This window comes from Talpa occidentalis, unplaced genomic scaffold, assembly GCF_014898055.3.
Source record: "Talpa occidentalis isolate TD23 unplaced genomic scaffold, MPIMG_talOcc4v2.1 talOcc4.3, whole genome shotgun sequence".
Lineage (NCBI taxonomy): Eukaryota > Metazoa > Chordata > Mammalia > Eulipotyphla > Talpidae > Talpa > Talpa occidentalis.
In genome coordinates, this window is record NW_023603184.1 from 5568226 (window position 1) to 5583809 (window position 15584).

The 15584-nt window shown below is 34.7% G+C and overlaps 1 protein-coding gene across 16 annotated transcripts in view; it reads left to right on the top strand.

Moving 5' to 3' along the window:
- PHF21A (PHD finger protein 21A) overlaps positions 1–15584 on the top strand; it is a 172645-nt gene that overhangs the window by 29169 nt on the left and 127892 nt on the right. For 12 of the 16 annotated variants that reach the window (XM_054699233.1, XM_054699245.1, XM_054699244.1 and 9 more), the window contains 5 exons: positions 1404–1444; positions 2782–2893; positions 8386–8529; positions 13159–13191; positions 14976–15062. In XM_054699233.1, coding sequence (XP_054555208.1) covers positions 8476–8529; positions 13159–13191; positions 14976–15062 — 174 coding nt within the window. In that variant the 5' untranslated portion in view covers positions 1404–1444; positions 2782–2893; positions 8386–8475. The remainder of the gene's footprint in view (positions 1–1403; positions 1445–2781; positions 2894–8385; positions 8530–13158; positions 13192–14975; positions 15063–15584) is intronic. The other 4 variants (XM_037522387.2, XM_054699246.1, XM_054699247.1 and 1 more) reach the window with 2 other exon arrangements.

Below are 15584 nucleotides of genomic sequence, written 5' to 3' on the forward strand. Positions count from 1 at the left end.
CCTGGTACTGGTTTAAGTGGTACAAAGTCCAGTAGCCCAGTAGGTATCTGTAATATTAAGAATCCATCTTTTTAAAATTGAGCTATTGATATATAAAACTATCCTTTTTAGGTGTACAACATTATGATTTGATATATGTATATATTATGAAGAGTACCACAATAAGTTTGGTTAGCACCCATTATCACATGTAGTTTTATCATTTTTTTCTTTGTGAGAATCCACTTTTGCATAGCCACATGATTCTGCAACTTTTTGCATGATTTTTCTTTCAGTTGGGAGTTATTCTAACCTTGGCAACAATTAAAATTGTCATTTATATAGGCTTGAGAGTTTTAAGTATTGCTACTAAAGGCAAGGCAGGATAAAACAGCAAATTAAATTTCTTTTTGAAAATAAATGTTAACTGCATAAATTGGTCCCTTTTAAAATTATTTTACTATATGTTTGATGTAACTGTACATGATTAAATAAAAATTTATAATATGAATGACATGAAGATTTTTAAAAATATCCCCTGAGAAAATGAGAACACATATTGGAGTAACATCAATCAACAATATACATTGTTTAAGGCATAGGGAAGAATTTATAGTTTTAGACCATGGTATATAGAGTTTAAATAATTTAATGCTAAAATATTAGGGGAAAAGTTTTTGTTTATGAATTATTTTAATTTAAAAAGTTTGGGTCTGGAAGGAGTTACAAATCAACTGTATAGCCTGACTTTTCAGACATTGAAGTCAACTTAAAGAAACACAATTGGTAAAAGCATTATTGACCATTGGATTGGAATACCAAAGCCTTTTTCTTTGTGACTCTATCACACTAAATATGTGTGTGATACAAGACAGGTCACTTCTGTGTTATGTAACTTATAAAAGTGGGGCAACTTTAAGAATATGAGTGAAAACTGTGACTATGCATTATTATAAAATGCTAAGAATTTTAAACCTTCTATAAGAAAGTCTATTCCAAAATTAATTTAAAAAAGGCCTTTTTATGTTGCTCAAACTAAGGGTCAATGATGTTACCTTAGTTTGTTGATATAACAATAAACAGTGGGGTGGAGGTCATTTGTTGGGAATAAGAGTGTATTTCTGTTATGTAGATGAGGTGCAATTCTCTGCGTCTCTTAGGAAAGGGTAACAATCAACTACTTTACTTTACCTTGTCTTGAACATTCTGTGGAAAATTAGGGATTTAAACTGCCCTTGAATTCTTTACTTGGTGTAAAAACTACCTGTCTCTTCCTTTTTTTCCCTTTTGGATAGTAAAGCTTTATAGACTTTTGTGTGTTTTAGTTTTTCCTTAAAATCAGATGGAAAAGTTTTCCACTTTTTATGATTTGTCATAAATCTATGTTTGTTGTCTAATTCTTTGTTCCCCTTCTTTTGTTTCAGAGAGCAAGAGAACTGAAGGAGAGCCAGTTCCCCCAAAATTGGTAAGTACCTTTGCTGGGTAGGCATCGTGTTAGATGACTCAAATTATTCAGTGTTGTGTTTTGGTTTTTTTTTTTCCCCTCAAAAAAAATCTTTCTCCCAAAAATGAGGCTTTGCTCTTTGCACTGAGTAAAAGTGAATTTTTGTCTGATTTCACATAGCCATATTTCAGATGCATTTGTGTTTCTAATAAATACTGCTAGACTTGCATGTTCCTGCATTTGATAACCTGTTAAAATGTAAAGGTCCCCTTTGCCAAAATGTCCTTAATGCAGTGGTTAGGACTGAAAATTCAAGTCAGGAGATTCAAAAGTTATGGTTCCCAATGTGTTTTATATTATTTAATATGCTGTTAAATTTGATGGCCTTAATATATATGTATGCAAAATGACTAGGTGAATGTAACTATGGGAATCTCAACTCTTAAGCATTTATTTTCTTAAACTAAATGTTGGATTGCCTTCATGTCTGATAATATATTTTTAGTGTGTGTTGTTTTGTATCATCCTCAAAGAGTAAAAACTAAAAAGAGAGAGAGAAAAATGTAGCAGTTTGAGGCATGTAGGCAAACTCATTTTTTCCTGAAGAGTTACTTCAGTATATATTCCAACAATTTGTAGATCATCCCAGCCAATCATTTCTTTGAATCTAATTCAAGATCACATATTGCACAGGACAGGTTAGTGACTAAGCATCAAACAGATATTAACCTCATTTAGAGAGCATGTCTTATGATAAAAAACTGAACTCAAGATAACTGGAATAGGTAGTCCCCTAATTTAAGCCAGCTCTTTTTTTTTTTTTTAAATTCTCTCTCTCAAATGAATTAGTAGGTGAAGTAGATACTCGGTTAATACTTCTGTCTGATGACTTAACGTTCCTTGAGTTGTCTCTCTTACCTTTTAGGCATTGGGCTTTGAACATGAAAGAGAGGCATTTGGACGAGTCTTGGATATTTTACTACCTTTTTATTCTACTTGCTTTTTTCTCATGGAACCTTTTAAAATAATGAAGAGCCTATAGCCCTCTACTGTGAGATGTAATAGAAGCATAGCATCTTAGAGAAGGGACCTTAAGGGCCTTCTTTTCCACCCTTTTACCCAGTCTGGCAATTTATTCTGTTTCCCTGACAGATTGTTATTTGGGTACATACTGAATACTATATTTTTAAAAAGTGTAGCTTATACTATTTTCTAGAATGTATTCTGAGGAACTCTAGTTCCACAGAAATGAATAAATATTACTGAGGTGGGGTGGGAGGGATGGGTAAAATATTCTGTGGTCAAATAATTTGGGAAATGCTGCATTAAATAAAGTTAAACAGGTTTCTTTACTGCAGGACTTCTCAGAACCTTTAATATGCTAATGTGCATTGTGAATCTCCAAGAGGGGGATATGATATGCAGCATTCTTGAATCCTTCTAATGACAGGGAGCTCACTACCTCATAAGGTAACCCATTCCTTTTTTGTACAGCTCTAATCCTTAGCTCTTCCTTGAATCGATCTGAAATCTAAATCCCATAACTTCCACTTCTATTAAGTACTTATTGGTTATGCTGACACCACCACACCTTCTTGTATATCCTTTGTATAATAAATATTTATACAATTCTGGCAAGGCTTGCCTGGACTAGGTGTTTTTTTTTTTTTTGTCATTAAATAGCACTCTTGTAAATTTAACAACCAATTCTAAAATCTGAGCCTCATTGTCACAAAACTCTTACACACTGCTCTCCAACTTGCTTCATTTTGAATTTCTTTGAGTTTTAAATTTTCCTTCAATGTTCCTGTTGGGTGCAGTTGGCATGATTTTAGAAGTACTTTATTTCTGTAAAGAAAAGTGGGAAATAGAAGAATGTGTTTGTGCAGTCTAGGCTTGTGCCCAGGAGGCTGAGGTAGAAACTGTATATTGAAATGAACACAGGTGGTAAGGAGAGGTGCAGCAGACTGTGAAGGAGAGGCTGCTGTGGAAACCCTGACTTGACCCAAGACACCACACCCTGTGTTGCAAGCATATGACCTGTGTAGACTTTTTTGTGTTGTTTTATTTTCAAATGAGAATCTGGCCTCCTCCCCTACAAAAATAAAAAGAAATAGGAAAGATACATGTATTTTACTGAAACACATTCAGTCTTCATAAATCTACATGTGTGTGCACATTATACACATATATATGTACACATATATAAATTAAGTGCTTTGAAAATATCATCTCTGCCTAGCTGAGGTGATTTTTGTCAACAGTTCTTATACCAGGATTTGAGCATAGTAATCTTGCCAGATTCAAAGGGTAGCCTCTAAAATCAGAGTTGCCAAGTTCTTTGTGCATTAGCATTTTCTCTTGACCTGTGGAATGTCACCAGAGAAATAACACTATGAAAATAAGAAAACAAATTATATATATTATTAATATTTTCTTCTTTTGTTGTTGTAGTTTTCAATAAATAGTAAAATAATTATTATGTTTAGCATCCGTGATCATTGTTAGCACTGTTAGGTAAGTTAAAAGTCAAAGACACTATTTTATCCCCCTGCATATTGGATACAACACAAGAAGTATTTTGCATGAACTTTGAACCTGTATTTTATTGTTAAGTACGTGACTGTAAAGCCTTTCTGCTGGCTCATATTTTAAAAAATTAATTCACTATTCTGAGAATACAGATCAAAAGCAGAGCCTTAACAACAAAGAAATATATTGTATAGAGCATATGGAGCTATCCATTTTTAGGGGATTCAGCATATTAAAGACTTATTGCTAAAGAAATTGTTGGTTGAGGAGTCAGGTTTTGATTGGAAGAAGTTTAGATCAATTCAGAAACAGAGTATTTTTTAGCAGTAAATTCATGATTATGGCATTACACATTATTAGAATCATAATGAAAGATCTAGAGGTCACATATCTCCAAGCAAAACTAAACCCCAAAAAATAGTTAGAAGCCCCTCTTTTGAAAGCATTTTAAAATAGGAAAGCCTAGAGTCTTCTTAGCAATACACTCTGTTGAAAAGTTTATTAAATGTGTGTTTGAATATGAGTAAGTTAACAAAAAGCATAGAACTTTACAATTTACATAGGGCTTTTCACCTTATTTAAACTGCGTTAACAGTCTATTAAAATAGGTGATATTCTTCCTATTTCCTGATTTATAAGCAAATAAACAAAAAATTGAGGCTGAGAGTAGTTTTACAGGGAGTAAATGGAATTTTGGGTTTGTTTTTTGGGGACAACAAATGTTATTTGCAGACATCACAGCTGCTTTTTTTTCTCTTTAAGTGGAATTGATTATTGTTTTTGTTCGACCAGCTTGTCGGAGTTTTTTCGTTTATATTTTTGTATTTTGTTACTGGAAGGTAAGTTGAGGCCATTGGGCATTAGGGTATTCCAGTGGTTTGGCATGCACAGTTTTGAAGGTAACAAACAGTGTTTCGTGCAGGCTGTTGCCCTTTTTGATAGTGTTTAGAGTTGTTGGGTGGTGAAAGTACTGTACCTCAATAAAGTATGTCTGTTCATTATTTTGTGAGCATGTTTACATTTACTTTGCAGCAACTTGTTAGTTATAACTTATTAGAACTGGTGAAAAATTGATAAACCATCTTTAAAAATTTTAGCAAATAACACTTCCCTTTATGATGCTATAAACTACCCTCTGGCTTCAAATGATGATTGCATGAGTTGTCTAAGCCCCCAAAATGCTTTTTTTAAAGATTCAACTTATGCTTACCATGTTTTGGTAAGCTATAAATTTATGTATATAATTTGTTCCTTTAGACAGAGACCAGTCTCTTAAAATTGCAATCCAGAAAGAGATCTTTTTTTTTTTTTTTTTTTTTTTAAAGATTTATTTATACAAGCGCTGGGTACAGTCAGAAGCGCGGGAGGGTGAGAGAATTCACCAGAGCCGGAGCAGGGAGCAGAACAGGCAGAAGGACCGAAGTACACTGCTGAGGGGAGTAGTGGGCGGCAGGAGAGGTCTGCGCGCCATGTGGGACCCTCCTCCGGTGGCCAGGGAGCAGCCGGGGATCGAACTGGCACTGCAGAGGCTTCAGGCAGCTTCGCAACCCAGCGCTCAACCACTGCGCCACCTGGGAGGCCCCAGAAAGAGATCTTTTTGAGGAAGGAAAATCGTGAATCTTCTGATCTTTCATAAGTTTTTCTCTAACAAGTGTTACCTTTTTTAACCCTTTAGTTTTATTAAAAAAAAAAAAAAAGACTATTTAGAGTCCTTACCAAATAAAGCTTCATGTCTTTGTGTGTCTCTAATAAACAAACAATACTCTGATGGTGGAAATAAAAGCTAACAGTTCCACTTTAACTTTAGTTGCAGACTTTCCCTGCAAGGTACTCTGACATTTTGAGTGTCTGGTTAAAACTTGGTTTTACTTTTTTCTTTCTGAGCATTTTGTTTCATTGTTGACAATCTTCCAATGTTTCATTAATCCTCAGTTAAATTTTATTGTTATTTAAAAATAATTGCTTATTTTCAGTGGAAAAATTTGAAGACATCTGTATCTTGAAAAGAATATAGTAAATAACTCTTATTCCTCCTACCCAGATAACCTAAAACAAATTACGAAATTGTCACCTGACCCAGCCTTCAGGCAACTCAGAGTATTACTGTTACAAATCTTTATTACTGTGATAAACAAAACTTCTTAAAATTTGCGTTTCTATGATTGTTGAAAATGGATGTTTTTCATTTATGTTGATCATTCACATTTCTTCGTTAATTGCTTTTTCATAGTTAAAAAATTTGTGAGCACACCAACTCCATAAACTATATTAATCTTTTTGTGTGTATTTCATATGTTCTCCATGTTTTTAATCTGCTGTTTGTTTCCAGAGTTTGTATGAGTTGAGCTGAGCTATGGTGTTTATATCTTACTACCAGTAAAATAAAATATGGTCTTCATGTTGTGAAAATACCCCGTTAACATCAAGATTAAGTTATAATTTGACTGATATAAGAAATCATATTTGGATACACTTTTTTGGTAGACCTTTGTAAAAATTAACAGTGTTCTAGGATTGTTTTTAAGAAGCGCTCTGATAGATAAGTCAAGAATTTGAGTAAGGAGATTATTTACTATTTAAAAGTGATGTGACTAGTTTTAACATTTGTTTTTATATGTAAACTTACAAAATAAAATCTTGGTGTAAGTCAGTAACTTAACGATTCTGATATTTATTTTTTATTACAGTTCCAAAGATTTTCTAAGATAGTAAGTAGCTTAGAAACCCAGGTTTGTTAATCAAATCAAAAATAATTTTCCAAATTATCTCCTCTAAACTTACTACCTTTATCAGACATTTTGGTTGACAGTACCATTGTACAGCTATCCTTTCCTAGCCTCCACAGATAGAGGTTGAAAGGAGTTTTGTGCTTTTTCTTCTTAGGTTAGAGTATCTTGATATAGTTTATAAACCCTAGAAAAGAGATTATCATTGATGTTTTAAGCCTACCTAGCTTAAGCAATATAATGAGAACTAATCTTTACAAGTTAACTTCTCCAGTTAATATTCCATTATATCAGTTTTTATATCAGAATATAGATGTTATCCATAGGTAAATAATTATCAGAAGGTGTCATGATTGTGAATCATAGTAGTTCTTCTAGTTTCCTGATTGTTCCCTTCCTCAGTTTGTAAGAATGCTGGAAAGCTGCTCTGACTACAACTATTATAGGTACAAAGATGAAAAGAGAAAAATGTAAAGTTTAAATTAATTTAAGCAAAAACAAACTTTTTTTTTGTTAGAGTACCTAAAGTGTCTAATCCCTTATTCAAGAAAAAAAGAAAACAAACTAAATTAGCCATTGAGCTAATTTAAATTGTCTAGCAATAGGCAGAGGAGAATGGGAAGGTTCACATTCACATATCAGGATTTTTGTCATTATTTCTGCATGCATTTTACCTGTATAGCCAAAGAGATGCACTCCACACTTGAGCAGATGGGAATGTCTGTCCCATCCATAGCCCACCTCATTGGTGTGTACAGATTTCTTTTTTTAATAATGCCTATGGACAGTACAGTCAGCATGGCATTGTTATTTGTGTTAACCCTTAAATTATTAACTAAATGTAAATAAACCTTTATGTTATACTAGAATTTGCCCATTTTGAGTTGTTTTTTAAATAGTAAGGAGTCTATCCAAATGAGTGTACATTAGGCTTCTTTAACCTCTGAGAGACCCTGAACTCTTCAGTTTACTCTGTGTGAGGTTGAAAAAATGTATGACCATTTTGTTTTGTCTCTTATAGGACAGTGTGTCCTGGATGGTTATACTCTCCCCTCTGTACTCTCACCTATGGTGGAAGTGGTCTTGTTCATCTCTGTGTCCTGTAACTGTCATATGTAGCTCAGTGCTGAGTGCATAGTAGGTGCTTAGGTGTTTTCATGACCAAGTTCAGTATAGGTCTCTCCTTTCTTATTTATTGAAATGTTTTATAGAGGAACACTCAAAGAAAGCTCAGGAAATTTTGGTACAAAATTTAGTACAGGGCCTCCCCTGGTGGCGCAGGTGGTTGAGCGCAGCGCTGTGAAGCTGTCCGCAGCCTCTGCAGCACTGGTTCAATTCTGGCCAGCGAGGGTCCCACATGGCACGGCAGACCTCTCCTGTTGCGCCTGTTGCTCTCCTCAGCAATGTATTTCGTCAATCTGCCTGTTCTGTTCCCCATTGTTCCCCACTCTGTCTCTGGTGAATCCTCTCACCCTCCCGCGGATCTGGCTTGTACCCCAGTTCTTGTATAAATAAATAAAAATCTTAAAAAACAAAAACAAAATTCAGTACAAGGCATTTCATTTTGGAAAAATACCTATTTGGGAAATTTCTTGCCCTGTGTTAGAGAATAAAATACTTTTTGACTAGTAATTTTTTAAATTTAACATGAATATTTCCGTTATGCCCAGCATAATAATCCAAAACATTTTGTGATCTTTACAGCTGCTGTGAGAAGAAGAATTTGTTATTTTAAACGGAGGCTGAAGAAACTATAGAATTAGCAAACATAAGAGAAAGTGGAGAAGGTAGAGGATGGAGTTGCAGACTCTACAGGAGGCACTTAAAGTGGAAATTCAGGTTCACCAGGTACGTTGTATTATTGGCTGCTCCCACATCATATTATTAAGTAATGGCTAAGATTAGTAGACAGGCCCATCTCTAGGTTTTAGTACTGTTTTTAATCATCTATCAGAATGCTGTCAAAGGGACATACCACTTGCCTTATATCAAGCACTACTTAACAAACACATTTTAGGAACTTCAATAAAGTATTCCTGACTTTCCAGAGAAAAGAACTGAACTTATTTTTTTCATATATCAAAAGTATTTTTTAAATACATTTTTTTAAATTTTGGTTCAACTGAGAGACTTTGTTCCTATGACTTAACATGCATATTTTAAATAATGAGACATATTTAATTTAACTACCATGTATACTGATGTTTTTACTCATAACTCAGTTTTATACCTTGATTCCATTCTTTAATAATGAAAATGTGATTGCCTGCACAAATGTTTAAATTTCAAATTTCACAATTCTTACATTTTACCTCAGTTCCCTAGGCTAAACCTATAAGATACATAAGTAAAAATAAATAAAATATATTCAGTTACACTTACATGATACAATGTTTATATTATTTATAAAATATATAAAATACTTACATATTAGATATGTATAATATTTATTTATGCATACAAGAGCTGGGGTACAGGCCAGAGATGCGGGGTAGGGGGGGAGGGGGGAGAAAGTGAGAGGTTCACCAGAAACAGAGTGGGAAGCAGAACAGGTGGACGGACTGAAACACACTGCTGAGGGGGAGAGCAGCGGGCACGACAGGAACTGTCTGCCTCGCCATGTGGGTTTCTCCTTAGCCGGCTGGGGATCGAACTTGTGTTGCAGAGGCTGTGGATTGCTTCATATTGCGGTACTTAACCCCTTGCGCCACCAGGGAGTCCCAATATGTCTTATTTATATATAAATGTAACTGAGACAAAAAGCTATCCTTAACTAAATCATTAATTTTATTATATAAACAGAATATCAATGTTTTATATGTGTTTTCTAGAGTTAGCTGGATGTGGTTGTAGATTCAGATAGAGATACACTTATAATCCTTTGTAATTAAAAGTAATAAATTATGAATTGACTACTTTTTGAATGTATAGCAGTTCAAGTTGTGAGAGTGGAGAACAAAAGTAAGCTATTTTTTAAAGGTATTTGTTCTTACATATAGTTTCTTGCTCTATATGAATAGCCTAATACAAGGTTAATTTCTGAAATTGTTGCAAGAAAACCTTGTACTTTTGATAGCTACTAGATTTACAAGTTGACCAGTATTAGGGTAGATGAGAATTTATAGGAAAACTTCAAAAGCACTTTGTATGTTTTTACTGTTTATATTGAGTCTCTGTATGTTCAGAAATTCCTGCTACTGCACTGAGTCTTACTAAACTGTTGAATAGCAGTTGTCTTAGAGTTTCCTGTGTACAGGTGGGCTACTCGTTGTGAAGTGTTCTGTTTTTATGGTAACTTTAAGAAGTTTAGTATGTAATATGTTATGCACATTATATTTTATTTGGGTTTATACTAATTGAGGAGAATAAAAATCTGTTTATAAAAACAAGCTTCTCTGTTCCTGGACAAAAGTATTTTAACACAGTGTTACAGGGCAACCCCAATGTGAAATGGGTTGGCCTGACTGTGGATCCTCACCTGCGTGTTAAAAGGGACTTACAATGAGACTAAACTGCAGGCAAATACAAAGAAGTTAATAAAGGGTTTATTTACAAAAAGCGGAAATGAATAACTCAGGGAGAAAGCGAGAGAGACAAATTGGTGAATGCGCCCTACCAGTTCCACTGAACTGAAACCCCAATAGCATGCTGAAAGCTGGCAAAGCACCCTCAAGGCCCACAGGTCTGGTTATATCTCAAACCTGGCTTCATAACTCCACCCTCAGTTCCCAGCATTCCTCCTTTGGTGATGGTGAATATTATGAGAATTGTAGTCCTTGGTGTTTTGGATCTCTTTGGTCTGGAGTGGGGGGTGCGGTCCAGAAGACCTATTTGTGGACTCTGTTCAGGACATCCTTCCCCCACAACAGTAGCAGTGAATTGGATACCCAGTTTGACTGACTGCCAAATGACAATAGTTAAATTCACGATTTGTTCAAAGTTGCCATCTTCATAGAATGAATTCCTAGAGAATAGTAATCAGTTTGAAAGTTGCATGTATCAAACATGATTTAATAAGGTACGTGTGATTTTTGGAAATGCTTCTCTCAAAGAAATTTTGAGAAGGTAGAGTTAACATTGTGCTTTTAGTAAATCCTCATAAGATATGAAATAAGTCCTAAACAAGACTTTCTTGAAATATTCATCACCTAAATTGAACTAGATTACTAAAAATTAAAGAGTTTTTAGATAATTGTTTTATATTTTGAATTCAGGAATACTTTATGAAAATCACAATTCTGAAAAATTTTAATGTTTATACTGTTTTAAAATCCAGTTTAAATTTTGAAATTACATTTTTTCAAAAGGAAAATAATACTCTTCCTAAAGTTATGCCACTTTCTTAATATGTACATAAGCTATTTCCATATATATTCAGTTACCTTTTAAAGCATAAAATCATTAGCTTTATATTTCTCCTTAATTAATACACAACATTTTATGTTCAATGATAAACATTTATGCGCTGATAGTGTTTCAACATCTGAAGTATATATTTCAGTGTTAGTTACATTTGGAACATTATTTTTGAACACAGTTTAAAGTATTAACAGTACATGCAAGTGACATGCCTTATTCATAGCTAAAGTTATTATTCTGATCAGCTACCTGAACTGATCATGACGAGTTCAGGGATGCCAGAAATGACAGGCACTGCCTCTTAGACTGAAACCAAAGTCATGTACATTTTACTAAATCCTGGGGCAAAGCCATCCCTTTATTCATTTCCATTTAAGGAATGAAATTATAGCTAAAATTGAGCTTACTGGATAGAAAGTTTATTGTGAAACTACATGGTATTGCTGTGTTGGAAATATATTTTCTTTATGGACAAGGGAGATGGTTAAGAAAGTAGTCATGGGCACATGGTTGATCTTTAGTAAATGTTTACATAATAATAACTGGTAATAGACATTTTATCTTTTGGGGGAAATTGCCCTTTTTTCTTCCCTTTTATGATTATTGTTATGTGGATTTGTGGAAAACATTTTTTTTTTTTTAAATTATACAACTCTTTTTTTTTTTTTTTTTTTTTAAGATTTATTTATTTACACAAGCACTGGGTACAGTCAGAAGCACGGGAGGGTGAGAGAATTCACCAGGGCCAGAGCAGGTAGCAGAGCAGGCAGAAGGACCGAAGTACACTGCTGAGGGGAGCAGCGGGCGGCAGGAGAGGTCTGCGCGCCATGTGGGACCCTCCTCTGGTGGCTGGGGAGCAGCCGGGGATCGAACCGGCGCCGCAGAGGCTGTAGGTAGCTTCGCAACCCAGCGCTCAATCGCTGTGCCACCGGGGAGGCCCTGTGGAAAACATTTTTTAAAAAGATTTATTTTATTTATGTATACAAGAACTGGGCTGTGGGACAGAGGTGTGGGGTGGTGGTAAGAGGATTCACCAGAGACAGAGTGGGGAACAGAACAGGCAGATCTACTGAAACACACTGCTGAGGGGAGCAGCAGGTATCAGGAGAGGTCTGCTGTGCCAATTGGGTCAGTTCCTGGGCCAGGCATCTAACTCATGCTGCAATGGCGGGCAATACTTGATAGCACTGAGACTTTAACCCCTTCACCACCAGGGAGGCCCCAGTTTAATATGTAATTTAGAAAGATTTTATGACCAAAATTTTGTAAAAGGCCTTGTCACAAAGAGAGTGACAGATTTTTCAGTTACATGAAAAATTAACCGGGAGGAAGCCTCTCGTTCTTAGATACTTTAGATACTTTTTCCTAGATATTCCTTTATCCTTCAAATTCTTCCTTCCCTGGTTATTGTTACCATTGGACAGTGACATTTTCACAAGTCTGGGCAGGTCAAATGATGTCCTTTTCTCTTTTGGTTGTTTTTCATTTGGTTGGACTGCTCATTCAGTATTCTCATAGCACTTCCCTTCCCAGAAGAACCCAGGTAGGTAGAGTTGTACATTATTGTTCCTTCATTTCCTTACCCACAAACACTGAGGATCGCTGCTCCACAGAGCGCATCCCCCTCCCACACAGAGAAGACAGCGACAAAGTCACATCTGACACTAGACTCCTTCTGTGGTAAGAACCAAACTAACAGACTTGCCAAATCTGTGCTTTGCTGTCTCCAGACAGGCCTGTTTTGTGTGAGAGCAGCTTCTTTCCAGGCCTTGTTTGGGATTCTAGACAATGACAACATTTTAAAGGGATGTTTGGTTTTTAGAGCTTGCAGCTTGTTTAAATTGCCTTTTTAAAGTCCTCATTCCCCCTCACATCTCCAGATTTGTTAAGAAGCAGAAGCTTTTTATTTCCAATGTAAAGTGGAATTTTTTTTTTTTTTAAGATACTAAGGAATGCGTGATTAACCTTTGTATGGATCACAGAAGTTTTGGAATATTCTGATTGTAGTTTTGCTTGTTCTTTTGTGTGGATTTAACTCTAGATTTTGGGGCTGAATCTGATTAGCCATAGTGAATCAATATGTAAGACTGATGGCTCTTTTTTTCTCTTTGTTATCAGAAACTGGTTGCTCAAATGAAGCAGGATCCACAGGTAAAATATTGCTTTTATTTAGTTCTAAAATTAAAAGTTTAAAATGACAATAAAATAATTAAATGTGAACTAATACTTAAGTTTTAAAAACTATCTAGTTTTTAGCAGCAATTTTTAGCACATTGCTCTTTTAATGGTTTAGAAATATCCAATCATCCTATTATAATAAACTTATCATTTAATCTTTGTTACTTTCATTTTATTATGGCAATCAAAATTACTGCTTATAGCCCAGAATTACTCTTATTTTCTCATAGTTTATAGTACAAATATCTTTAGAACTTTAAAATACTTAATCCCACTATGTTTAGAGTGAGAATTTTAGAATAATTTTTAAAAAGCAATTACAATTTTTTTTGTTTTTGTTTTTGAAAGAGCCCTTAGGGTTTAAAAGTATCTTATATAATAATCTAGCAAGTGTTACCTCTCCTTTAAATTCTCATAGGAATTTTTTACTTAGGTATTTTGTTCTATATCCCTGAAGAGAATGTTACCATGTTTTTGATGATTATAATTATTATTCAGGCGTTGTCTTTTTTTGCATCCATTAGACGGTGGGTCATAAGTATGGAGAGTATTTATAAGACTCGGGACTTAGCACCCAGTGGCCTAATTGTTCTATTTTAACATAATCCATTGATTCTGAGATCTGGCATTGGTAGCCCACACTTAACTTCTGTTTGGTATAGTCCAGCTTCTATGAGACGTGTCTCCATTTTAATTTTTTTACTTTAATATATAATTTAAATTAGATTTCAGGCACTAAGAGGCAGGACCTTAGATTAATAAATTCCTTATTTATTATGTTAATCTATGTTATCAGCAATTGAAATATTATTAAAAGCTTTAGCATTTACCATACAACTGGTAGTCCTATAATAGAACAGTTTTAACCCAAAGAATCTGGGGCCAGTAAGTTGTTGGATAATCTTGTGGGTAATCTGTCAGAGAGGCATTATAGCATATAAACTTGTAAAAAAGACCACATGGAGTAAACATGAGGAGGGGGGGTGTGTACCCCAACTCTCTCAGAGCAGGCAGGGTGAACTGAAAGAAGTACTTGTGAAATAATAAAAATAGTCTCTCATTGGGGTGGTAGTCAGTCTTCAGTAGGCTATCCTGCTAAATTAAGCATTTAAAAACTTTAATTTTGGATTTTTTTTCCCACTTGAATAAAGGCAAGCATACTCAATGTATCTCATCTAAAATAGTATTCTTTTTTGATTCCTAGAATTTTAGAACTGAGAAAATGCCCTAGTAGTCAGTGTGTTAATTTGAATGATGTAGTGTTAAGGCAGTTGCAGCACTGACAGCTTTTCAAATCTAGGCTAAAATAACAAATGTACTCTACTAAATAAGGGAGAGGGCAAGTAGAGAAAAACCTTTTATCTTTATTGATAATGCTGTTAAGCATGCAGTGTATGCATACTTATAACTTACATTTTCCTGCTTTTGTCTGATTAGTGGAGCTTTAGGTTTTCTGTCAACTGATACTTTCTATAAAGAATAATAATATTTTAGTAAGAAGGGGTACTATTACAGTGCAAGATGCTAAAATATAAACCTTGTTGTAATTTAAAACTGTTGCAAAGAAACTGCTTCTGTTCTAGTATTAGGAGTCTGCATTTAGAAGCTGTGTATTAGGTAGTGATAATATGCCTACCATTTAATGCATGACAAATCTGATTGGCTAAATGCTTAAGGTTGCTTCATCATTTGTAATACAGTATGCATAAGGTCTTCTTGCTACTATGCTGTTAACAAATGAAATATCTTTCTCACAGATATTTTTTCTTTCCAATCAGAATGCTGATTTAAAGAAACAGCTTCATGAACTCCAAGCCAAAATCACAGCTTTGAGTGAGAAACAGGTAGGGGAAAGGGGGGGGGGCATATTTTTAACATTGTGTTCTAAAGATATGTCTGTTCGAGGCTTCTAGGAGAACTGCTATTTTTCCTCATGTGTGAAAATAAGTGTGGGCAGCCAGACTCAGTTTTAATTTTGTTTGAGCTCTGTTTATCTATTTTTATTTTTGGTTGAAATCAGTCTCTGGAGTATCCCATGGGTATATGTTACTGGCAAATATCTAAAAGCAATGTGGCAGGCTGCTGTTAACTGTGTTAATTAAACTCTCTAGTTTACCCATAGGGGAAAGGGGTAAAGAAAGTTAGTGGGAGTATGTGATAAAGAATCTTGTAGCAGCTGTATGTGCCTTGTTACCTGTTTTAAAGACTTGAGATGACATTTAACTTAGTGTGGAGAGAATGGTTATGAATAGATTTCTCTAAATGTGGGTCTCCCATTCTGATTACTGTCATACATCTGTGTCGATCTTTATTAGATATTGACCTACTATTATGTGGGAAAAAATTTGGTTGAACCTTTTAGCTTT